The 24,919-nt window shown below is 45.0% G+C and overlaps 1 protein-coding gene and 1 long non-coding RNA gene across 2 annotated transcripts in view; both read right to left on the reverse strand.

Moving 5' to 3' along the window:
- LOC310766305 overlaps nt 1-24,919 on the reverse strand; it is an 818,379-nt gene that overhangs the window by 342,952 nt on the left and 450,508 nt on the right. The window lies entirely within an intron of this gene.
- Nucleotides 646-17,001, reverse strand: LOC310763815 (transmembrane protein 151B-like). Its single transcript, XM_083616538.1, has 2 exons — nt 15,472-17,001; nt 646-3,637 (listed from the first exon to the last, which is right to left on the reverse strand). Exons 1-2 carry the CDS (start codon nt 15,562-15,564, stop codon nt 2,207-2,209), a joined length of 1,524 nt encoding a protein of 507 aa, XP_083472664.1. The 5' UTR covers nt 15,565-17,001; the 3' UTR covers nt 646-2,206.

The raw sequence follows: 24,919 nt of genomic DNA on the forward strand, positions 1-24,919 counted from the left end.
CCACTAGAAATATAATCAGAAACATACCTAAGACTAGGATCCCAGCACTGGCGCATAACTAAGCCTCCACATTTGTTCTGGCATCCTATCTAAACCTCTGACAACCTTCGATACTATTGTGCACAAAGGCAGAAATTGAGCTTCTTGCTTTTTCCACCTCCCTTGCACAGTCTCCTGTGTTGTGAGACAGGATGAGTTAGGCAAGAAATAGCCATGTAGTGCCCAGTTGTCTGTCTAACTCTCCTTATAAAAGGTGTGGGACCCAGATGCTCCAATTACCACTTCTGCCCCCGCAGCTAAAGCCAGCTGATCTTTTCTAGCTCCCCAGAGCTCCTGCCCAGTTAAATATAGGTTGAATGGAAACAGTTTATATCAGAGCCAGCTGAAAATGAGGATGGACACTTAGACTAGATGTTCTCAGGACAGATCTTGGAAGGACTGGAATCACCACAAAGCAGTGTCACCCACTGTTAACTCAGACAGCTGCTCCAGAAGGCGTACAGCTTCCGGGTCATGTGGCCAGCATGACTAAGCTGCTTCTGGCGAACCAGAGCAGTGCACAGAAACGCCGTTTACCTTCATGCCAGAGTGATACCTATTTATCTACTTGCACTTTGATGTGCTTTTGAACTGCTAGGTTGGCAGGAGCAGGGACTGAGCAATGGGAGCTCACCCCGTCACGGGGATTCGAACCGCCGACCTTCTGATCGGCAAGTCCTAGGCTCTGTGGTTTAACCCACAGCGCCACCCGCATCCCACAGTGATGGGTAGAAGATGTCAAACATGTGGATGCCAAATGCATATACTTAGATGAATGCAAAAAAGAGGGGGAAATGAAAAAGAGAAGTGCATAAGAATGTGGGAAGTAAAGGGGAAAGGCTGTATTAAAGAGGAAGAGGAAGTTAGATGGAGAAGGGAATTTCAGACAAATGTTTCAGTCATGTCTTGCGATTCAGTCACAATAGTTTCCCCTGGGTGGAAATGAGATAGCAAAGGGTAGGATTCAATTAACTAGTCTTCCTGGTGGATGCTTGTGAAAGGACTTCCATTAAGACAATGGGGTTTTCTCCCTCTTCTCCCCTGTTCCTCCCTGAAATTGACCCAGGGAAACCCCAGAACAGCAAGCAGGGAGAAGAAGGGAGAACTGAAAAGTTTGCACTCACAGAACAATTGCCATAGCGCTACAATGAACTCCTCCCAATGTCACCATGAGTGGGTTCTGCCACCTCATATCTAAATGGGGGGTAGTGTTGCATACTAGACAGTGGGCGGGGGGGGCCTTCAGCTGAGGAAACTGGGGCACAGATTGCTATTCAGACATGGAGCTCACTGAATGGCTTTGGGGAAGTCATTTTCTCTCCCCCTGGCCCAAATCCTTAAGTTAAGCACTTGGTTGAGCTATGGAATTTGCCACCACAGCATACAGCTGCCAACGTGGACAGCTTTACAAACAGATAAGACACCTTCATGGAGGATAAGGCTATCAAGAACTACTAGTGTCTAGGGACATCATGATGTCTAGGGACTACCTCCAGCTTCAGAAGCACGTTGCCTCCAGTTGCCAGTTGCTGGAGATCACATGCAGGAGAGTGCCATTGACCTCATGTCCTGCCTGTGAGCTTCTCGTGGGCATCTAGTTGGCTACTGTAGGGGGATGGACAAGATGGGCCTTCTGTTTGATCCAGCACCGCTCTCCTTAGGTTCTTACTGTTAAAAGAGATAATCCCACGTTAAAAGAGGCTAATTCTGTGAAGACTGCCCCAAGCTCCTTGGAAGAAGGGCAAACAAAGCCTGGTCAGTTTTCAGCACCAGTTAAATTTGGTTAAATTTGCTAACTTTGGTTAAATTTGCTAATTTGTTCCTTGGTGGAGACTCACGGGATCCGCCTGACTTGTACCGGTGCTCTTTTAACATTCTTTTGGTTTATGTTATTTATGTTTGGATCCTATATATTGCATCCTATCCAGGAATTGTTTTAATGAAGAGTGGGTTGGAAAACTTTTAGCTTAATAGAAACAAACAAAACACGTGAACTGGCTTAGAATTGACCCTTCATAAGCTTCTGGGGGAACATGCTTCCTTATTTGGAGAAGTGGGCGGCTGGGACTTTAAACCAGTTGCCTCCCACAGCCGTCCTAGTATTGCTGTCACTGGCAAGCAGCCTTCTGGCAGTGAAGTTGTCCCGGGAAAGTGACAGGGTGCCCTTTCATAGTGACGTTTCCAGGCAGGATGCTCGGCGGAGACAGAAGTGCCTCGCTTCCTGGCCTTCAGGCCTGTGCACAATGAGCACTGGGAAAAACCGAGCGTCATGGTAGGTGGGTGGGTTTTCGTTGAGGGCCAGTTGACTCGAGTGGGAGCAGCACGGGTCGTCCTGGCCTCCCCGGTCAGCGATGCTGCTGCTGCGGCTCCTCCAGAGGCCTGTCCTGTGAGAGCCATGGATCCGGCACAGGGAGAAGCGGCTGGTGTTGAGGGAGAGTTGCGAATTCCCGCTGCAGCTGTGGAAGGCGTGTCGGGAGAAGATGGAGGAGGTGCTGGAGGCGTGGTGGCAGCGCTCGCAGCCCCGCGTGATCTCGCTGTACCTGCACATGGAGTAGCCGTTGCAGACGGGAGAGCTGGTCAGCTCCATGAGCATCGCCTCCGAGTAGCTGGGGATCAGCTGGCGATTGGTGCAGATGTGCCACTCGAGCTCCGTGCTGTCCTGAGTGCTGACCCTGGGGATGCGATATCTGTACAAGGGCTCCTCCGCCCCGGTGGGCACTCTGTACTCCACCCCAAGGAGCTTCTCCACGTGGTAGTGCACATAGGCAGTCCGATACTCTATGAAAACTCTCAGCGGCCACGAGACCATCATCAAAGCAGCCACCCAGAACGTATAGTGGGACACGTACCATGGGAGGTGATCAGGGTCACCGTAGGCCATCATGAGCTCTTTGAAGTCTATGTTCCTTAGCTTCATGCCTTCCCTGACCTCCATGTAGTCATCTAGTCCTTCGATCTCTGTGAAGAAATGAGCCCTCTGTGTCAGGTAAGAGTTCTCGGACTCTGTGTTGGCGAAGCTAAAACATTTGGTGAATTTCAGTCGGGTGGCTGAGAAACATTCCAGGCCCATGAGCTCTTTAGAGATGTCCTTGAACCCACAGTGGGAATAGTCAAACTCAGCTTCAGCCACATGGGTGTTTACTCTTTCATGGTAGACCTGGGTGGTTGTATAAGCATCCCCATTGCGGTACCGAGTCACTTGCCTGGTTCGCCGGACAAAGTGGTAGCTTATGGCCTTCCACCATATGCATGGCGTGGCTTGCTTCATCCTGGCAATTCGGTCATAGACACTTTCCACGTCAGCCTTGTACTGGAGTTCACTTTTGGCGCGGCAGTGCCAGCACTCCACCAAGTAGACTACGTAGAGCATGGCTAGGAACGCTAATGGAATGTAGACATAGCCGTCAGAGCAAGGGCTGTCGTGGTAGATCATGGACTTGCCTTTGAAAGAGCTGTCAAAACTAAGCTTAGTGACTTGTGTGAGTTGGCACCAAGCTACAGCTCCCAGGCAGCCGTACATGAGAATGGAGAGAAGGAGGCATTTCCAGTGGGACTCCCTGCATATGGAAGAGCTCAAAGACTGCTTGACTGGTTGTTGCTAAGAATCAGGCAGCAAAATAGGAGATGGGGGTGGAGAAAGGAAGAGGGGAGAGAAAGAGAGGATTTATTGTGAGATCATTTTAAGTAATTTAATATTTTTTTACGGTCGGAGACCAGCGTATAAAACACACTTGGGGGTACAATCCCAGAAGGAAAACAAACATTTAAAACAATGTACAACAATAAATTTTAGATTTATAAATGCGATAAGCGTATAGACACTTAAAACTTTAAGATAAGCTCCCGCAGAGAGATAACTCAGAGTCACCCATGGAACCGAGTTTGGGGATTTTCTTAATGAACTAGTTTGGGTCGGGGGATGGTCTGCGCCTACAGATCTGTACACAGAATTTGAGGACCATCCAGGTCATCTTATGATCTTTGTCTAACAGGAAAAAGTCAAATATTTGCTTTTCCAGGAGGTCAGCAGGGGATCAATAGTCTCACTACGTGCCTCTTCATAAAAGGGACATCTAAAGAACAAGTGCTCTGGGCTTCCTATATCCCCCAATGAACAGACGCAAAGTCTCTGAGCATATGGGACTTTTTTAAAGGACCCTACCAGGACTGGCGAGGGCAGAGCTGAGTTTCTGGAGAGTGTAAAAGCCCTTCTTGCATTTTTGGATACGAGAAAGAAGAGAGATGCTGCCAGTGTGGCTATATCTCTCTCAATTTCTCCAATTTTATAGTCGGGGCACCTTGAGCAGTCCTGTTGTCTCTTGGTGTCTATGATTCTTTGCCTGACCATAGCTTTTGCCTGGCCCAACCCCAGACTTAGAAGGGCTTGAGGGGCAAAACCCAGTTTCTGAAGGGTGTTCAGGACTGCTATTTTAAGTATTAGATGCAATCTTTTAAATTTCCTTTTTAAAAAAATTGGATTTGGTGTGCTGGGGGAACAGCTCTTTAACCCTCTTTAATTGAGCAAACCTAAATTTCTTCGGTGTGCACTTGAATCCTTCACACAAAATGCTGACTATTTGCAAACACCCTGATACAAGCTGGATGCAAGGCTTGACCCTCGCTGAGTGGATTTCTGCCTCTTGGACCAGCTCCTGGTCATTAGGCTTGTGTGATACACCCACACACCAAAGAATAAAATGCTTCCCAATCCTAGTCCCATTCACCCCAGTTTGACAAATTTATTCCTAGCTACCTTTATTGTACATATTGCTGCTTTTCACAGAAACGAAATGAAACCGAATATAGTAAAAACGAAAAACCCCACCCCTGCCTAGCATCAGAATGTGCAGCTGAAGAGAAGTTTGCATAACGGTTGCTACATACTGTTATCTATTTGCAACAAATGAATCGACCACTCCCGAACCTTACAAAAAGCTTTCCAAGAGCAACTCATTTGAAGTTAATAAATATGCTAATGGAAACATGCTAATCACTTGCACTTGCATCAGTCATCATTTGTTTACTGCTTATGGTGTGAAAACTTCTGATGCAGGACTTGTTTCAGGTGGATTATATAAATTGCTCTTGTAGTTATTATATTTACAAACCTTTCAGAGGCTGCAGATTTAGAACTGGAATTTCTAGTACCTTTGCCACATGCATATCACCACACAGGCAAATGAGCGGAAAATCTGGTATGAATGATTTATTTCATTTTTCAAAATATATTCAGCCCAACTGCATTGCTGCTCATTCTAAGATACACCTGTTAAGGCTTAAAATGTTCATTCATTTGCAGCTTATTAAGCATTGGCCACCTCATGAGAAGAGAAGACTCCCTGGAAAAGACCCTGATGTTGGGAAAGATTGAGGGCACAAGGAGAAGGGGACGACAGAGGACAAGATGGTTGGACAGTGTTCTCGAAGCTACAAGCATGAGTTTGACCAAACTGCGGGAGGCAGTGGAAGACAGGAGTGCCTAGTGTGCTCTGGTCCATGGGGTCATGAAGAGTTGGACACAACTAAATGACTAAACAACAACAGCAGCAGCAGCAGCAACAACAACAACAACAACAAAGTGTTGGAATCCCAAATTAATTGCATGACCCTGGCCACCAGTCATTTTATAGGGTTTCAAAAGTTCTGTCAATGACTGAAGCCTAGAATCTAGTTCACAACACCTGTTATTAGCACCTGTACACACTCTTTGCAGCCATAAATGAGGTGCTGAAGAGTAAATACCAGCAGATTTAATAACCTTTGATACTTCTAGATCAGGGATAACTGGCTTCTAGCCAGTCAGTAGTGCTGTTTTGCCAGATCTTCATGGGATCTCTATTGTATTGTGCATGAGAGGATGAATCCTTTTATTGAAATTAGCTGAGCTTGTCTGGTTTCATAGAATGTTCAGATGCAGAACACTTTGTACTCCTGTGATGGAGTGAAAGATTGTCAGTTTGGCTGGCACTAAACCTCATTCAGCTTCAGCATGACCAGTATGATTGAGAAGAGATCTTGAGACATGGGAAAGCTAAGGGACAGGGAAGTCAGGGGCAAAGAGATTGAAGGATTCCCAGTCCTGATAGCCCTGAATGTTGAAGACAGTTGCAGACTTTATCTAGCCTGCTTAAAGCTGAGTGTGTGGTTCCCAGGATGGATGAGAAAGGCATTCTTGATCTTTCTCTAGTGATATAAAGTGACAGTCTGGAAGGACTGTGATTTTCAAGCATGCTTTATGATTACAGTATCCACCCATTTCTCAGAGAACTCCCAACAGGTATTCCATTAAAACCAGACAAAATTGTAGTTACTTTTGATCTCATGACTCTGATTGCTACATACTGTTCCAAGCTAACCTAACATCATTCCAATTTACCTGATACTTCCCCCTCCCCACAAGATATCAGTGCCTGAGAGCAGTGCTTTCACATGCATGGATTTGTATTAAGCTCTGCAAGAACTTTGAAGGCTGCTTCCTGAAATCAGATCTATGCATCATGTAGAATAAGGCAGTGAAATTCTGGACTCTCCTAGTTTAAAGTCTCAGCAAGTAGAGCCTTTTGGTTTGGAGATTTGGGGTTCTTTCGAGTACAAACTGGGTGAATTCCACTCTTCAGCACCCTACAGCAGATACCCAGTATGGTACCCTACAGATGTTGTTGGATTCCAGCACCGATCAGCCTGAGCCAGTGTGCCAATGATCAGGGATGATGGGAATTGTAGTTCAGAAACAGCAGACCAGCACCATCTTGGCTCCTCCTGCCCTACAGTATAACCCTTCAAATCAGCAACTGGCCCCCTTCCTCAGCCTCATCAGGAGTTTGTCTCAGTCATTCTTATTAAGCCATCTAGGATCTGCCTCTGGTGCTCGTAGGCATCATCAGCTCAGGGTCCATAAATACCTGGTTGGGAGGCTTGGGAGTGGCCCAGCACACCCAAGAAACCAAGCTGTGAGCCTCTGCCATAAGCAAAATAAAACAGCTTTAGGGAGGATTTTCCCACAGCACCTGGACAAATGTTGTGTTTATTGCTTGTTACTGGGTGTGCCAACAAGTTGTTCTTTGCTGCTGGACAAGTTTTCAGAGATCATTAGGCAATCTTTTCTTCTGTAAGCTGAACAGGGATGTTCCTTGCCTTTGATTTAAAATGAAAAGAAGGAGCTTGCACACACTCAATGCCTTTGCAGTTTTATAAATGGAAAGGCATTTGTTTATTCCTGCCCAAAGACTGTACCTATCTCATTCCCACCACTTTCCTTGCAAAAATTGTCCTCTCTCTCTCTCTCTCTCTCTCTCTCATTTTGCCTTTTTAGCTCTTGCAAGACATCTGCTTCCATTTCATTAAACTGAGGTACCAGATTGACTAGAAAAGGAAGGCTGTGCATGGCAAGCTGGCATTCTAGGGAACCAGGGCAGTGTAGGGAACCTGGTTGTGAACCAGGAAGCCTTGGGTTCAGTGCTTTGTCCAGCCATTAAACAAACTTGGTGGGTCTTCTTGAGCAAGTCACCATCTCTCAACCTATCAAATGAGGTTGTTGTGAAGGTAAAACAGGAATGCTTAATGTACAGGGCTCTAAACTCCTCAGAGAAGGGGTGAGCAAGTGGCCCTTCAGATGTTACTGCACCCCAACTCCCATCAACCCTAGCCAGCACAGCTAATGGGCACAGCTGATGGGAGCTGTAGTCCAATGCATGTCAAGGGTCATGGGTTCACCCCTGCCTTAGAGGAGAGTTGGGGTAAATATATGATAGATAAAAACTCTCTTTGTGATGCCCAGACTCTGTGAATGGGCACAGCTCTACCAACTGACTCAATCTGAACACCTTCATTTTTGGTCACTGCCCAATACTGCAGCAGCAGAACTTTGAGGCACACTTGCAATCCATCCAGGCTTTCTGAAAAGGAAATTGGAGAGAGGAGAAAAGAAGCTATACTTTTAAAGAAACTGGCTGCAATCCCTTCACAGAGTTCGCTGGCTGAAATTAATGCTAAAGCTAGTAGGATTTCGATAGTCTCAAAGTACATCCCTATATGCCTCACCCATTAGAAAGAAATCCTGGTTGCTGCTGAATGTAGACACAACAGAGAACTGCAGCCAATAATGCAGGCTCAAGTGCACCTAACTCTTTATTAAATTGTTGCCCGTGTCAATCCTTAACTAGGCTGTGTACACATTAGTGGCTTAAAACACAGCTATCATTCTTTTATTAATTTGATTTGAAGCTGGTTGGGGGGGAAGTGCATCAAAATGCAATATTTCATAAGAAACAACGGGATAGATGTGGGCTGTGGCTAATTTGTGTACACATATCACTTCCCAAACCAGGAATGGGAGCGCACTGGATACAGAGTAAATAGGAGTATGTATACAGTCATATATATAGACTTGGAAGTAAGTTCAATTGTGCTTATTCCCAAGTAAAAGGGTAAAGGGACCCCTGACCATTAGGTCCAGTCATGGCCGACTCTGGGGTTGCGGCACTCATCTCACTTTATTGGCCAAGGGAGCCGGCGTACAGCTTCCGGGTCATGTGGCCAGCATGACTAATCCGCTTCTGGCGAACCAGAGCAGCGCACGGAAATGCCGTTTACCTTCCCGCCCAAGTGGTACCTATTTATCTACTTGTACTTTGCTGTGCTTTCGAACTGCTAGGTTGGTAGGAGCAGGGACCGAGCAACGGGAGCTCACCCCGTCGCGGGGATTCAAACTGCTGACCTTCTGATTGGCAAGTCCTAGGCTCTGTGGTTTAACCCACAGCGCCACCCGCGTCCCTTATTCCCAAGTAAATGGCTACAAATGTTTGAAGTCTTACTCAGCACTCATAGCATGTCCTAAGAAAAGCCACTGCCTCTCAACTTCCTTCCGCAAAATCAAAGTAAGAATACTGACCTATCATAAACACTGTTAATATGGATTATAGGGAGAGGATATGTAGTGCTTTAGAAGATGGCTGCATTTGTATGGAGCCTTATTAATAGGTAGCTTCCTTGGGTAATGAAAGGATAGCCACTAATTTTCGGTCCTGCTTCCAGAGATTTTGCATATTCTGACTAATGGGCCATCAGAAGGCAAACACTCCAGAGCAAACAGATATAAAAGAATGATAATAACACTAGAGAGGAGTATGAACTAAGTGGATCAATCTTCAAGCACTACAATCAGGGGTATGGGCTGTGTGAATCAGTCTTTGTTCAGAAATATAAACCTAGAATGAGGCAGCTATAAAAATGCAATCAAGATTTTGCTATTAATAGTAGAGTGATGCTAAAAGAAAGCTGCCTCCTTGCATTTCTTCTGTAACAAATGGACCAGCTACCACCTCTTGTCCTGGCTGTTTTGCCACAGGGAAGCAATGATTGCCATCCAGCTCCAAACACACACACACACACACACAGGAACACCATTTCAGGCATCAAATGCGGGTGGGCAAAGAGATGTTAGTAAGGAGAGAGAGAGAGACTCAGATAAGGATCAATGTCCTGTGCTTGAATACACTTAAGACTAAATTGAAAAACAGCAGTGTGCTTTAAGTTGGGATCTATTTTCTGTTTCAAGCTCCACAGTAACTACAGCTCTATCACCAATACAAAACAAACAGCCACTTCTTCATATCTTTCACTGCATGGGCAGCCAACGTGGTGCCTTTGAAATGCTGTTGGACTACGTCTCCCACCATCCCTGTCCAGTGGGCCTGCTGGCTGGGGCTGATGGGAACTGGAGTTCAATGACATCTGGAGGGCCATAGTTTTTCCCCATCTCTGTGTCCTGTGGTGGGTGTTACATTTATCAGATGCAATAGAGTATAGAAAAGTAATGTTTCCTTCTGAGAACAGGAGGTGCCATAAGATATTTACACATATTCAGTGAATGAAAGGATGTTGTCAACAAAACCTTGTTGTATTCATAATTCTGAAATGTTCTCTATGTTATATTTGCTATTATGTTGTTGCTTTATTGTGTTATTATGAAATTGTTGTTGTAATAGTTGACTTTTTGTTTTCTTTGTTGTAAGCTGCTTTGAGCATGATTCTTTTTGTGAATATGTGGCATGAAAATTGTGGGATAAGCAGTCTCATATAACCAACATGCTTAAGTCTAATTAATGCATGAAGGAGTTAATACCATAGAATAAGCTGTACTGTCAGGCTTAGTTATATCACTTGCCTTACAGTTTTACTACCTGTGCAACTTTTCTGACTGATGTATAGAAAGGCACATGAACCAGACCTTTGAAGAGTTTATTAGTAAACCAATGTTAAACTTACCAAACGTGGTCCTTTCCTATGCTGAGGGAAGAGGGAAATTTTTGGAACACACTTGGAAGGGTACATTTTAAAGGTCTAGCAGCCTATATTTCCATACTTTGCTTTGCTGGGGTTCTCTCACCAAAGAGTACTTGCCCCAAACTTGGATCTTGACATCTAGAAATTATTCTTTCTATATGTATATGTTGTGATCCAACATGAATAAACTAATGAATGAATGAATAATGGAGAGCAACCAAGGTAATGAGGAACGTATGGGGGAAATGGGTCTTGTTCTTGAAATTGACCTTATATTTGGATTTTCCAGTATTATTTATTTATGATGCATATTTATAGCCCACCTTTTATCAGAGGATAACTCTGAGCGGAGGCCAGGAGTGAGGAGGACAGTTGAAGGAAAACCTTTTAGGCATTCAATATAAAAAATAATTAAACTGAAACACTAACAGTACTAAAACAGCAATCAGATCCCCAGGAAACTGACTAATCCTTGTGAGCAGATTTCTGTATTTTGGCAAGCAAGAACAATACAAACACAATACAAAGGCAGGTGTTTGGGTAGTATAGCTGCTTTTGTTCACTCCTGTTCATTACTAATATCAAGATTCATAATTAAGTGTGGAAGAGACAAGCTTTCAAATTGGCAGTCAGTATTTTTAGACATTGGAGACCAAGCAAACATTTCTGTGCTTTTTAAATTATAGGAAGTACGCTTACATCATGTCTCCATATTGGCAACAGAAGGCAGGCCGAGCTAATTTAAAACTTCCATTTTTATATTTGCAGTATCATGAGTATGATCTTGCCCAACAGAATAGATTTCACTAATACACATCCTTGGCTCCTTGAAGCTCCCTCTCTTTCATTTAAAAAGATTAACTAATTTGATTCTGCAGCTCCCATGTTTATATTGAAATGTAAGTGGCAAGTTAAAAGCAGCCCTGGACTACAGCCATTTAATACTGCAGGGATAAGTGAGCAAAATAAATAACATGATTCAAAGAGCTGCGGGCTGAGCTGCTGTTTATGCTCAGGAGTTCCACCCCTTTCCATTAGTCCTCCTCCTTCTGTAGCCTGACATTCCTCCTTACAATTCCAGAAAGCCAGGAGTCTTCCAATGTGGACTCCAATGACACCTAAGAAGACAGTGTCAAAATGGGTCCAAAATGGATGGGCATACAGGGTCCACTGGGAAATAACCTGTTTGAATAATGGGGCTCATTTAAATTGTCATGGCCCCACTCAGTAAGCCAGACATGTACCTTGTTGAGGAGGAAAGAGTGTGCAGTGGAGGCTCTGGTATCACGAAGGAACATGGAATTGTAGAGTTGGAAGGGTTATCTAGTCCAACCCCCTGCAATGCAGGAATCTCAACTAAAGCATTCTTGACAGGTGGCCATCCAACCTCTGCTTAAAAACCTCCAAGGGAGGAGAGTCCACCACCTCCCAAGGGAGTCCATTTCCCTGCCAAACAGCTCCTACTGCCAGAAAGTTCTTGCTGATGTTTAGTCAGAATCTCCTTTCTTGTCACTTTGAGTCACTGGGTTGCGTCCTATCCTCTGGAGCAACAGAAAACAAGCTCGCTCCATGTCTTCCATGTGACAGACCTTTGGATATTTGAAGATGGCTATCTGAAACCCAGGGGGGCAACTGGCAGTGTTCTTCCAGATCATCTCGGGTGCAGCCCCACCTGCCAGAGATGCTGAAGGGAAGCCATGAGGAGCACAAGAGTGCAGGCTCCCAGGGCAAGTATGGTCACTTCAGAGAGGCCTTCCCTGGGAAAGGCAGAGCTTAGTTGGGTCTGCACAAGAATGGAAGAGCTTAATCTATCTCTATCTTTGGGGCCAGTTGCCAGCATTACAGCTGGCATTACAGCCCATGCCCAAGGAAACATGCTTCTTTAACAGATGGATTGAAGCCATCCTTTTAGCAGGATCTGTCTCGCAAAAACTTTGCCTTACACTGTGGGCTACTGACCGCAGCCAGAACCGGACAACTAGACTTAATCCAGAGATTCAGTCACTAGCACTTACAGCTAGTGCAGAAAGGAATGTTTCACTTTCAAAATTTTGTGAATTCCCCAACCCAAAGACGGCAAACCGAAATGTGATAGGAAGGGGCAGCCTTTTCCCCAGTGTAAAATGGAAGGCTTGGGGTGATCACATTTCAAAACTGAAATTAGAACAGGTGCGTCTGTTTGCATTTTCAAAGTCAGATTTAGCTTTTTAAGTCTACTTTAGTGCTTCTCATGATAACATGTAGTATTCACATATCACTTTTAGCTTTTTTTTAACGGCCACATACAATGTCTCAAAATCAACAAAGGTCTTGTGGCACTGTAAAGACCAATACATTTTATTACCGCATGAGCTTTCATGGAATAGAGTTCACTGCATCAAATGCAGGGGAAATGATCCTTGCTTGTCAGTTTAAGCAAGAATCCTGGGGCATGTTGTTCAATTTGCACAGGGGTATAAAGCAGAGACAATGTAAATATTGGAATGAAAATGAAAACAGAATGCAAAAGTATAGTCTGTGACAATTTGGTTAGAGCTCAAATATATGCAAAACAGCAATTCACTTCCGTAATTGGTGATTTCTCACCAGTGCCAAGATGATTGTCTTAAATGACAATACAGCTAGAACTTAAATATATGCAAAAATGAGCACAGTGACCCTTCCACAGCAGCAGTGATTGGTGATAACAGCACTTCTGGGTAAATTTATTGTTTTTGCTTGAACAGACTAACATGGCAACCCCTTTGGAGACTGATATTGCCTCAATATTCCTTACAACAACTCTCTGAAATGAGCGAATATCCTTATCATCTCTTTATTACAAATGGGAGGCTGCTACTGAAAGATAACAGCTTACTTAAGGCAATCCAGAGGCTCATAGCTTAAGTGAGATTTGAGCTAAGCATTTCCTAACTCTGTTAATCTTTGCACTACACTAGCTCCCCAAAGTTTCATAAATTACAGCCACTAGTTTAACAGAAGTAAGTTCTGGAAGGGACATAAAAGGCATGTGTGAATTTATGTCGTAAGGATTTCCCCTTTATTTGGGATTGCCCAGGGTTATTAAAAAGCTTTGGCCTAGATCAACAGGAACGTAGACTTGCTATTTGGATACTATTCTTCAGGAGGGAATGACCACTGTGTAAAATGAAAATGATTTCACGGAAGAAATAATAGTTCAAAATATTCCTATGGTGATATTGATCAGATGTTATTAGCTCACACAGATTTAAGAGGTGGTGAAACTGATGGCTGCTGCTCTGAGCAAGGTGCCAATGTGATAGCCCCATGAGTCTCTTCCAATGTTCAACATGTCTTAAGGCCACAAGGCCAGGTCTGAGTGTGAGACATGCAGCTGCTCAAGTTATGTCAGTTGCGACAGATCTGCCATTTAGCAGTAGCATGGCAAATGATGCCTGTCCATACGTCCATATTCCAGAAATTTCCACTGAACTCACTGAATAAGATTGACGTGTTATGTTTTAATGATATATTTTTGGATATTATGAAACATAAACCTGACATGCTCATTTGAGAAACTTTGCCCTTTACATTCCATTTGTCACAAAAGTCATGCTTGATAGGAATATCATAGCATATTAATGATATATTTACTTTGAACCCTATCTAGCCAAAGTCCCATTGATTTCAAGTGTGATAGCTGGTCATGGATGGCACTATCTCTAGTTCAAATCAAATTTCACAGGGATAGCCATGCTAGTCGGTTGCAGTGAAAACAACCAAGAGCCTTGTGTCACCTTAAAAACTAACCCATTTATTGTGGCACAAAGTTTCATGAGAGATGCACAGCGAAGTGGGTTATGTCATAACTGAAATCAATGGAGCAACAAAGTGCTTAACTTTTGCCCCATATATTATTTTATTTTCTTATGCTGATGTTCATAACGTTTTGTATCACATATGTTTGTATGATCTTTTAATTATGTTGCTGCAGGCTAGTTTGTTTTTAATTGTAAAATCGAGTGGGTTTTTGTGTGCGTAAAAGATTAAAATAGTAAGATATTTCTGCAATGGTGTAAAATCAGAAACTGTTCTTTATATATTGCCTAATATTAACATTTAAAAAAAATATATTATAATATAAAACAACCAAAGCACCAAACATACAACCATTGCTGATTATTTAGACTTTGTTGACATGGTTGACAGTCCACAGAAAGACACACACACACACACACACACACACAAACACACAAATCTTTGCAGACTGCTTTATGACCCTGATGGAGAAAAGTGATTTGTTGAGGTCAATCCACCAGACTGCAGCAGTGTATTTTGGAAACTCAGCTGTATCAATCCCACCCAGACAGCAGCAGAACCCTTGTTTTGACTTTCTTATAAGAGAAAAGCAGAGGTTTGTGTATCGAATGAAAGAAGCCCCTTAATTACTAGGATGTGCCTTTGATGTTTGTGCAGGACATTCGATGGTGCGGGATGAGTTCATACAAGGAAGGAGGGAGAGAAACCCAAGCTTCAGTCTTCGGAGCTCCTTAAACCTGGATTATGGTGGAGTATATTCAGGGTTTACTCCAATTCCAGAACCTCGGAGAGCTCCCTACCCTTGAATACCCGTCGCTTGATCGCTTTTGACTTGCTGGAACCTTCATTCCAGCTGGCTGCTTACTGCCCCAGCTGAGCATCCGCAAGAAAGAAGTCTACACCACAACTTATCTCCCTCTCTTCCTCTCCCGCTCTCCAAACCTCCTAAATTTCAAGGGGGTGGGTAGAGGTGGAATACGAAAACGGTTCTTGTCATTTAGTGGTGCGGCTTTTCCTGACCCGGTTCTTTTTGCGGCAATTTTGCTTGAGTTTCACCAACCCAGAATCCAAAAGCACCCTGGTCCCGGGCTTTGACCCAGAGCTGATCCCTCCGATACCACACCGGAGTTGAGTGAGTCTTCAAAATGCACAGCTCCACTCTCGCCCTCCAACTTGTGTGTGTTTGTGTCCCCGCATGTATATAACACTGCGTGTCTGCTTGTATACCGATACTCAATCACACGACTCCCCCCTTCAAAATCACACACACACACACACACACACACACACACACACACACCCCAACAACCAACAACAAGAACAACAACCCAGGCTCCCCTTTGTCCTTGTCCTCCCCTTTGTCCTCACCTCCTCGCCAGCCGCTGTAGCTGCAGCTCCTGCTTCTTCTGGAGTATTTGCGCTTGTTCCAGCGGCTGGCTCTGGCTCCCCCTCCGAAGACATACTTTGCCATTACAGATCTCGCTGCCCTACTCGCGCGTCTCGATAGAAGCCAACAGGACCGGAAAGTTCCTCCTCCCCGGGAGCCAGCGAGCAGGCTGGAGGGCCGGGCCGGAGTGCAGGTGCGGGCCGGGTGGCCCCTACCGGACTCTGCCCCGGGACTGCCGCAGGTCGCTGTCCATGGTGCTGAATGATTGCCTGGGCGGCCAGCCTCCCAGAGCGGGAACCAATCCGGGCATGGAAATAGAGGCACCGGCGTGTTGCGTGGTCCCCTTCCAGGGCAGCCTCGGCGCTTCGGGCTCGGGGGCTCCCGCTGCCGTGACCATCGCCTGTCTGGCAGGTCGGCAAACAACACTGCGGCTGCTCGTTAACTTTGAGGCGGGCAGCGGTGGGGAGGGGGGGTTGTGAAGACGCGGAAGGCGCCTCTGGCGAGAGGCTGGCGAGGATGCCTGGCCCAAGGAGACGGGTCCCCCCCGCTCTCGCCGGGGACGGTGCAGCCTCAACCTTTGCGGTCCTCAACTCTGCAGTGGAACCACTGGGCTGCCAACTTCGGGCTTCCCTTTGTCTGTGGGTTTCTCTCTTTCTCTCTCTCTCCCACTTAGCATTCCCGAGGCTGACTGTAGGAAAGCAAGATCTCCCCGAGAGCGATTCTCCTGCAGATCCCCGGGGAGCTGACGGCATCTGCCCAGTGCCCAGCTGGCAGCAGGGTGGCACGGAAACCTGACTCCTCTTCCCTAGCCAGCTAGCGAGCGGATACCCCAGCCAGAGCTATCCCAGAAGCCGAAGACACCATTCAGATCCCCCCTGCCAGGACTAGAAGCCACAAGAGGCCTCTCCTACTCTTCGCACCCTCTGCCGAGAGCCAAGTCGTAGATGCTTTTGCCTCGCAGGAAGTTATGCGTGATCCCCATTCAACATTTTGGGATCTCGGGCACCATCTAAGAGTAGAACTCTCCCATAACTGGGTCTGCCTTCTGCTCGGGTAACTTGTGGCTAGTTCCCTTCTGATCCCACTGGTCCTATGATCCTGCAGCAGGGATGTTGTCCTTCATCTCCTAACAGTAGCAATGTGATCCTGGATCTCTCTGTCTCTCTTTGGGTGGGTGTGGTGGTTTTAATTTTGACATTGTTTACTTACAGCAGTGGTTTTCAGCCAGTATGCCGTGGCACCCTGGGGTGCCTTGAATGATGGAGGACTCCCAGGAGGACTCCTAGGGAGAGGGGGGAAGCAGAGGGAACGCTCCACAAGGGAGGGTGTCTGAAAAAAGGTGAGAGGCTGCCAGCTCTGCAGCCAAGGGGTGACATAACTGGGCTCCTGAGCCCCACAGGGGAGCAGCAGAAAGAATGTCATTGGTCAAGAAAGCTGTGGACTCAATAAGGTTGAAAACCTCTGACTTACGGTTTTGTACTGAGGGTGGCATTTAACTAACTTCTGCTCAGAGTAGACCCATTGAAAATAATGAGCATGACTAAGTTACATCCATCAGTTTCAGTGGATCTACACTGAGGAGCACTTAGTTGAATACCCCTCCTGAGGTGGTGTTGTGGTTAGGGAGCTGGACTAGCCACCTGGGAGACTAGGGTTCAAATCTCCATTCATCCATGAAGCTCACTGGGTGACCTTGGGCCAGTCACTAGGTCTCAGCCTAACTTACCTCACAGAGTTGTTGTGATGATAGAACAGGGAGGAGAAGAAGCATCTTGAGCTCCTTGGAGGGAAAGGTGGGATATAAATGGAATATTCAAAAAAGTGGTATAAAGTATTTAATTAAATACATAAATTATGCTGCTGCCATCTCTTCACCTCAAGGTGTCCCTCTTCTGTTATTTAGCAAAGGGGCTAGGACACCAAAGCCAAACAAAACAGCCCCCTCCCCAATTTCTGTTTCTGTCTGCCTCTCGTCCAGGAACGCTTGTACCATTTGTTAGTCTTTAAAGTGCCACAAGACTTTTCGTTGTTTTAGCTGCAAGTGACAAAAGCCACATTCACACCATACATTTAAAAAGCTACGATTCCACTTTAAACAATCATGGCTTTCCCCAAAGAATCCTGGGAGCTGTAGTTTGTTAAGGGTGCTGAGAATTGTTAGGAGACCCCTATTCTCCTGACAGAGATACAATTCCTAGAGTTCCCCATAAAGAGGGATTGACTGTTAAACCATTCTGGGAATTGCTGCCTCTTGCCCCCTCCCCTACTGTGCCCCCTTCCTTCTACCACTGCTAGGGCTCAGCTCTTGCCAAACTCGGCTGGAGCCAGGGCACTCCTCAAAGTGCTGCACCCTTGGGAAGGTGAGCAGCAATGCCACATGCCAGAACGCCTTCCTCTTGGCAGCAGAATTTGTGGGGTAGGTGCTTCTCCCTCTGGAAGCTGAAAAGAATAGCACTGAGTGGCCAGTGGCATACTTTGGTTTGATTCCTTCCAAATGGTCATTGGGATCCACTCCAGCTTCTGAATGGTCATAGAAATGCATCCTCCTTGCATGCTCTCTCCCTCTGCTTCCCTTCCTCTAAATATCACTGGGCACGTATTCCCTTTTAGGTGTTCCATTGCATTTCCAATCACCAACTCCCACCACTACTTTTTCTGCTTTGGTGAGCAGGGCAATTGCCCCCATTTGCTGCCTGCATTCTCAGCTCAGAGTGCTTATTCTCTCTCTCTCTCTCTCTCTCTCTCTCTCTCTCTCCTGCTGACCAGGAATATCTGCGGTGCCACCATACTGCTGCCCGTTTGTTTCGTGTCTCATTACCTTTGCAGCCTCTGATGACCCTTCTCATCCAAGCTGTTTCTCCTGGGTGTCCTGAGCAGGCTTTCCTTTTCATTTTGGGAATGGATATTCATATGCCACTAGCACTTTCAAAAGCTCAGCCCTTTCCTGCAGAACCCCCAACCCTCAGCATGGGGATTTAAATACAAAAGTCCTTGTCCTTCCCTTCCCTTCCCTTTCTGCAACACAAAAATAAAAAGTGCCCATCAGAAACCTGTGGCCCTCCAGATGTTGTTGGACTCCAGCACCCATCAGCCCAATCAGGCATGGATGATGGCAGTTGTAGTCCAGCAAAAACTTGAGGGCTCCAGATCCCCGCCCCCATTCCTGTATTAGGGACTCACAGGCCAGGGCATAAGCTGCACCACTGACTCAGGGGGGTGATCTATGCAGCTTCAGCACCATAGGGAGCAGATAAAGAGCTGGAAAAGATTTAGCATTTTGGGGGGCAGTGATGGCTGGTGTTCATTGGGATTAGCAGGGTGGAAGGCAGGGAGGCTGGGGGTAGGTGGGGCCAGAGCCAGTGAGAGGCAGAGCCACCTGCTGACTGGTTGCAAGTAAGAAGGCAGGCAGGTGGGGGCTGGTTGAGAGCAGGCTGAGATAATGGGGCAGTGTCCCTTTTGAGTTTTGACCCACCAGGAAACCAGGGAGTAGCAGTGGGGAATCCAGACAGATTCAGGAACAGGGAGGCACCACGGCTGACCATCCTGCAAACTGTTTCTTCTTGCTTCTTTTTACAGCACGACAGAGTCTCAGGGTAAAGAGACCACAGCAAACAGATTAACTGAAGGTGTAATTTACTAAAAGCCAATTAAGGTGTGCTGAATTAGGACTGAGGAGTGATCCTCCAGATGCTACTTCAACCCACAGCTGTGCCCTGTCACACATCTATTGCTATCAGGTCCCTCCAGCCAAATTAGAGCACAGCACCATTCAACAATCCGGATGCAGTATCGTTGGCCTCTAGTGTGCATTGTCACAGGTAAACACATAGACAACATCCTCTGCCTTGGGGCTCTTTGTAAAGGAAAGGAAAGTCCAGCCAAATTACTTAATTTCTCTGAGCACAACTGTACTGATTTTCAGCATTTGGGGACTGTGTCCTCCTCTCATCAGTTTGAGTGTTCATTATATCACAGCAGCTCAGCCAAGGTGGGGGCATCACAACATGCTCAAAGTTTCATACTTTTCCTGTTAGGGCTACTTCTCGTATAACTTTTTAAAGACAACATGGGTTCACTTTCCTTTGTCAAACACCACGCCTGAGGATTGGTTCAAATACAATATGAGGACATTCAGTGACACATTCATCTGTAATTATTTCAGTCTCACCAGGTAGACACATAAATGTAGAAGCCAGCTTCTGTAAGAAACATTTTGTAATTAATTAAAAAAATGGAACAGGCTCTCACACATTTGCACACACAAACACATACACCTTACTTGGAGATTGACATATCCTTTATGTTCAATGTTCAGATAGATATCTTTCTACAGAGACATTCTAAATGCAAAAACCACTATGATAAAATAAACACAACCTCTTTAGTAAGTTGCTGGCATCTGTCTGTCTCAAGAGACAATGGAGTGTGCCTCTGAGGGTGAAGTCAAACCACTAGCAGCACTAAAGTGACCTCCCCAGGGTGCAAATACACCCTGGGCAGTGTGTATACACCCTGGGCAGTCTTGGGCTGCCTAGATGACAAGATCCCTCTCTTAGCCTCACTGATGTGATCCACTGATGTGATCCAAAGGAAAGGAGAGCAATAAGATTAGCACAAGCTTGGCTGCACCTGAAGGAGGTGTACAAGGCAACATCCACTCTGGATTTGTGTAGGGTCCGATGCCATTTTGTATCCACGGTTGCAGAGATGGCCTATATTTTACAATTAAGGCTGACTTCAGAAAGCTGTCCTAAAACTAGTGAACCAAACAGAGTTTTCAAAATCCACATTAAGAAGTTAATTCTGGGATTCCATCAATGCTTAGGATCAGTGTCATTGGCATTAGCTGCCTAGGAGAGCTATCTTTCCTCATAAGCCTTTCTTCCTAGTCTAACACACATTAATTATGTATTTCATGCTAAATGTGTCATAAGTGCTTTGTGTGGAGGCATATCACACTCAGCTGCCCCCTGCTAATTTTACCTCTTAATAGCTGAACATCAGAGCGGGGCAGTTTTTCACACGAACAGAAAATGAAGATCTGGAATTAATTTTACTGAGCAGAAGCTGGTTCTGACCGTTATCTGCTGCAGCTATTTTAAGGCTACAGCTGACAACTTTAAGAGGGGAAAATCTTTAAAACGGTGATTACAACACCATTTTGAAAGAGCTTCCCTACATTTTCCACTATAGCTCATGGGGAGATGATCAAAGGGTTGGGTGACGTCCCAATCTAGGATTTAGCATACAGCCCCAAACTGCTTTAATCTTGCCTTTTGCCAGTCATGTGCATTCAAAGGAGGAGCTATGAAAACAGTTCCTAAAGACATGAGAAGGACCTACTGGATCCAGCCCCGCATCGTCTTCTGACAGTGGTAGGACCCAAGCACAAAAACAACCAATATTCAGGAGGGACGACTGCCTCTGACCTACAGCAGCTCTCAAACTCAGCAAGTTTGGCCTTGTGTATTTTTCTGTGGCAGGACACTTGAAAGGTTGGGAGAGGGAAAAGTGAAGCACCAGGAAGTGCTGAGACCTTTAAAAAGTAATCCCCTTCTGCTGGTAGAATAGATTGATACAGGAAATAACATGCTAAAACTATTGCAATGTACCACCATGCAGGCAGTAGTTCCACTATGGAAGGCAGGTAAGGAAACCTTGATGTCAGGACTATCTCTGCAGGGCCACCAGGAATTTTGCAGTAAAAATATGTTAATATGACCTTTAAACTCCTTAACCTTTTCTGTCAATGTGATTTTTTACACAGGGACCCAACCCCTGGAGAGGGATACATGGTAGACTCAGAAGAATGAGAAAAATGTTGGATGATAGAGGAAGACCAGAGGGCAAAAATATGGGAGAGATTGCCTTACAAGCTCACCTCTGCGAACAACGAAAGGATTAATGTGGAAGATAATCAGAAATGGTATCTTGTCCCCAATGAAATCATCCCACATTCACAAAAAACAAAAACAAAAACAATGCAGGCATCCTGTTGGCTGGGATGCAGTGATGGGGGTAATTATAAGCATATGTGGTGGACACGTGCAAAGGTGTCAACATTCTGGGATCTGGTATTTGATGAAATAAGCAAAATTACTCATCAGTCTATTAAAAACACTCCAGAACAGGTTCTACAGATGGATAAAATCCAGATAGCATACCTGTTGGTAGCAGCACAAATAACCATTGTCACCTTTTGGAAAGATAATAAAGGGGCCAGCGTGGCACAAAATGGTATGGCAAATAGTCTTAACTGAAAAACATATGCAAAAATTAAGACTAGCTAGTGGGGGGAAACACAAATACAGGTTTGCCGCAGATTGGTGGAATGTTACTACCTTTACAAACAACTCAGAAAATAACAGAAAGGTCGCTAAGGTGTACTCTAACTTGTGGATATCATGACAGATTGATATTTATATCTCAATGCTTTTATTCTTCACTGTCTTTAAACTTGATTCATGTAGGGTCTGGGTGTCTCATACGGGCTTTGTTGTCTGAGATTCTGGTTATGTATCTGCTTTGTATTTCTCTGCATATTTGGAAACAAGCAATAGCAATTAATTGAAAATAAAAGTATACGTCGATACACTGGCACAGTGAGCCTGCTGTTCTGCACAAGTGTAAGGATAACATTCTGCAGTCTCCTGCCAGCATAATCCTTATGCAGGTGAGACACTGACACTGCCAGGCTTGGACTCCACTCCCACTGTGTATGCTGTTCTCAAACTATTGTTGTGTGCACAATACCCAAAGGATAGTTTGCACCTTAGAGTCATATTTCCACCTCTAAGGAACAAGTTCAACCTCCCCCCACATCCTGTTCAATCTCCTATTTCCCTTTGCATTGCTTTTCCCCACTGATCTAGCAGACAGCTCAGCAAGCCTCCTGTGACCTTCCTGTTGTAGGATGCATTGTGCATGGCATCCCACATGTCCCTGGAATTGCTTCAGGAGCAAGGCTTCATTTGTGTCGTATATTAGCTGCTGGGCCAATAATAGGGTTCCTCAGAATAGTTCACATGAATCTTAACATGCAACACTATACCCTCCAACATTTCTCCGTTGAAAATGCTGGCATTCTATTCTACACCAGGAAGCTTCTCACGCGTTTGATCTTGCTGAACATGTAGACATGCTATGCATATCTACATCAGTCACCTTGAGTCAATTATACCTTCTCCACCGAACCTACTTCACAGGATTGTTGTAAAGGAAAAAAATGTGTGAGGGAAAGGATTGTGTACAACACCTTCAACAGATAAATGGAATGAAATAACATTTTAGCTGTAAGGCACCTTGAGTCCCTATCAGGGAAAAAGGCAGAATACAGTAGTAGTGATGACAATGATGATGATGATGGAAACTGTGAGACTGTTCAGGAACATACCACAGAGTAAATCCTGTTTAACTCGGTGGGACTTACCTCTGAGTAAAAATGCTCAGGGTTCCAGTGTAAGGCTGCCCAGTTTTAGCTCCATTGAATACCATGGGACTTACTTCTGAGTAGACAGTGTAAGGCTCCATTTACAATAAAGGAATCAGCACTGCATTTCCTAAGAAATGGCTGGCTGCTGAAGCATCACATTAAAAAAATTAAATTAAATTAAATTAAATAATTTAAAGTGGATTGGTGACCTTTCCCTTCAAAATTGTAGAAAGGGCTTCGTATACCAACATCACCATTTGCTTCATTTGATGCAGGTATTTTATTTTCGGGATAAACAGGACTCTGTTTTTTCACCTACATGCATGCACACACACAGAACACTTTTAATTGTTCTCTTAGACGTGGAGGGGAGGAAAAAGGAAAAGCGAGACATTCTGGGATCAAATCAGAAACCGAGACGGCTTCTGTAATTCCAGGACTGTACCTGGAAAATAAGGACACTTGGAGGGTATGCAATACAAGAAGTATCCTTATGAACCTGGAAGTTTAAGACTTTGTTTTTGCTGCTGATTGATTCCCTTTCAACCAGTCTCACAGCTCAGCTTGTCTCTCTGATAACTTCTTCTCAGCTTCAAACCTAAACATGGCCAAAACTGAAGTTCTGAAGTTTCATCAGCCCCAATCTGCCTCATTTGAAGCTGACAGCATCAGTTTCTTCCTTGTCATTCAAGCTCAGTGAAAATATATTTGACTCTTCTTCTATCCTGGCAGTTTGGAGAACACCCAAATCCTGGCACTTCACCTTCTCTTCAAATGTGTTCTGTGAACACTGTGAAAATGCAATTAGATATTCAGCAGCACATGGAATAGCTGTTTTAACTTCTAAAGAATTATCAAGCTGGGACTTAATTTTTATTATGTCTAAGTTCCTAACACAGGGATGAGGAACTTGTGGCCCACCAGATGTTGCTGGACTCCCATCAGCTCCAACTAGAGTAGACGGCAGTGGGGATGATGGGAGTTGGACTCCAACAACATCTGGAAGGCCACATAACAGTATAAGAAGAGCCTGCTAGATGAGGCCAATGGCCCATCCAGTCCAGCATATTGTTCTCACAGTGGCCAAACCAAATGCCTGTGGGAAACCCACAACCAGGATCTGAGCACAGGAGCACTTTCCCATCCGCAGTTTCTAGCAAGTCATATTCATAAGTATTGCTACTTCCCATCCCACCTGAGATACACAAATTCACCAGAAATACAAGAGTGTGCTGATAAACTTCTAGTCCTTGTTTTTGTTTTCCTGCCTGAGGATACACAAAGTGATGGAGATGATAAGGCTTAGAGGTGATATGATAGCCGCCTTCAAATATCTAAAGGGCATTCACATGGAAGTTGGAGCAAACTTGTTTTCTGCTTCTCCTGGGGGTAGGTCCTGAAGCAACAGATTAAAAAATCACAACAAAGGAAATTCCAGCTGAACATCAGGAAGAACTTTCTGATGGTAAGACATGTTCAACAGTGGAATAGGCAACATCAGAAGGTGGTGGACTCCCCTTCACTGGAGATTTTAAACAGAGGCTGGATCTGTCAGGGATTCTTGAGCTGTGATTCCTGCATTGTGTTTGGACTAGATGACTCTAGGGCCCCGCCAATTCTGTATTTCATTCCTGGCTACAGATACTTCTAGGACAGGTTTGGGGTTTTTTTTTTTTTGCAAGGAATAATAGCTAATTTGGTCTCATGGCTGCCTTTGACTCTAGCCAGTGAACCACCTTGTTTGGGACTATCTTCATAGCTTGGCACTTTGACAAACTTCTCCTGGACCTGCCTGGCAATGCCTGGCTTTTGATCCTGACAGTTTTCGGGTCAGATCTGCTTTTGGTTACCTATGGCCCAGCACATTGATGCCAGGAGGGTGCATATTGCTGTATCACATGCACTCCATGCAGACGCTCCCAGACTCATTTCCAAGTATCTGCTCTGCTGGTCTGGTTTAAAAAATATCAGCAGGTATATAGCATTTTGCATTTGCT

The sequence above is a fragment of the Podarcis filfolensis genome, assembly GCF_964270895.1.
Source record: "Podarcis filfolensis genome assembly, chromosome: 1".
NCBI lineage: Eukaryota > Metazoa > Chordata > Lepidosauria > Squamata > Lacertidae > Podarcis > Podarcis filfolensis.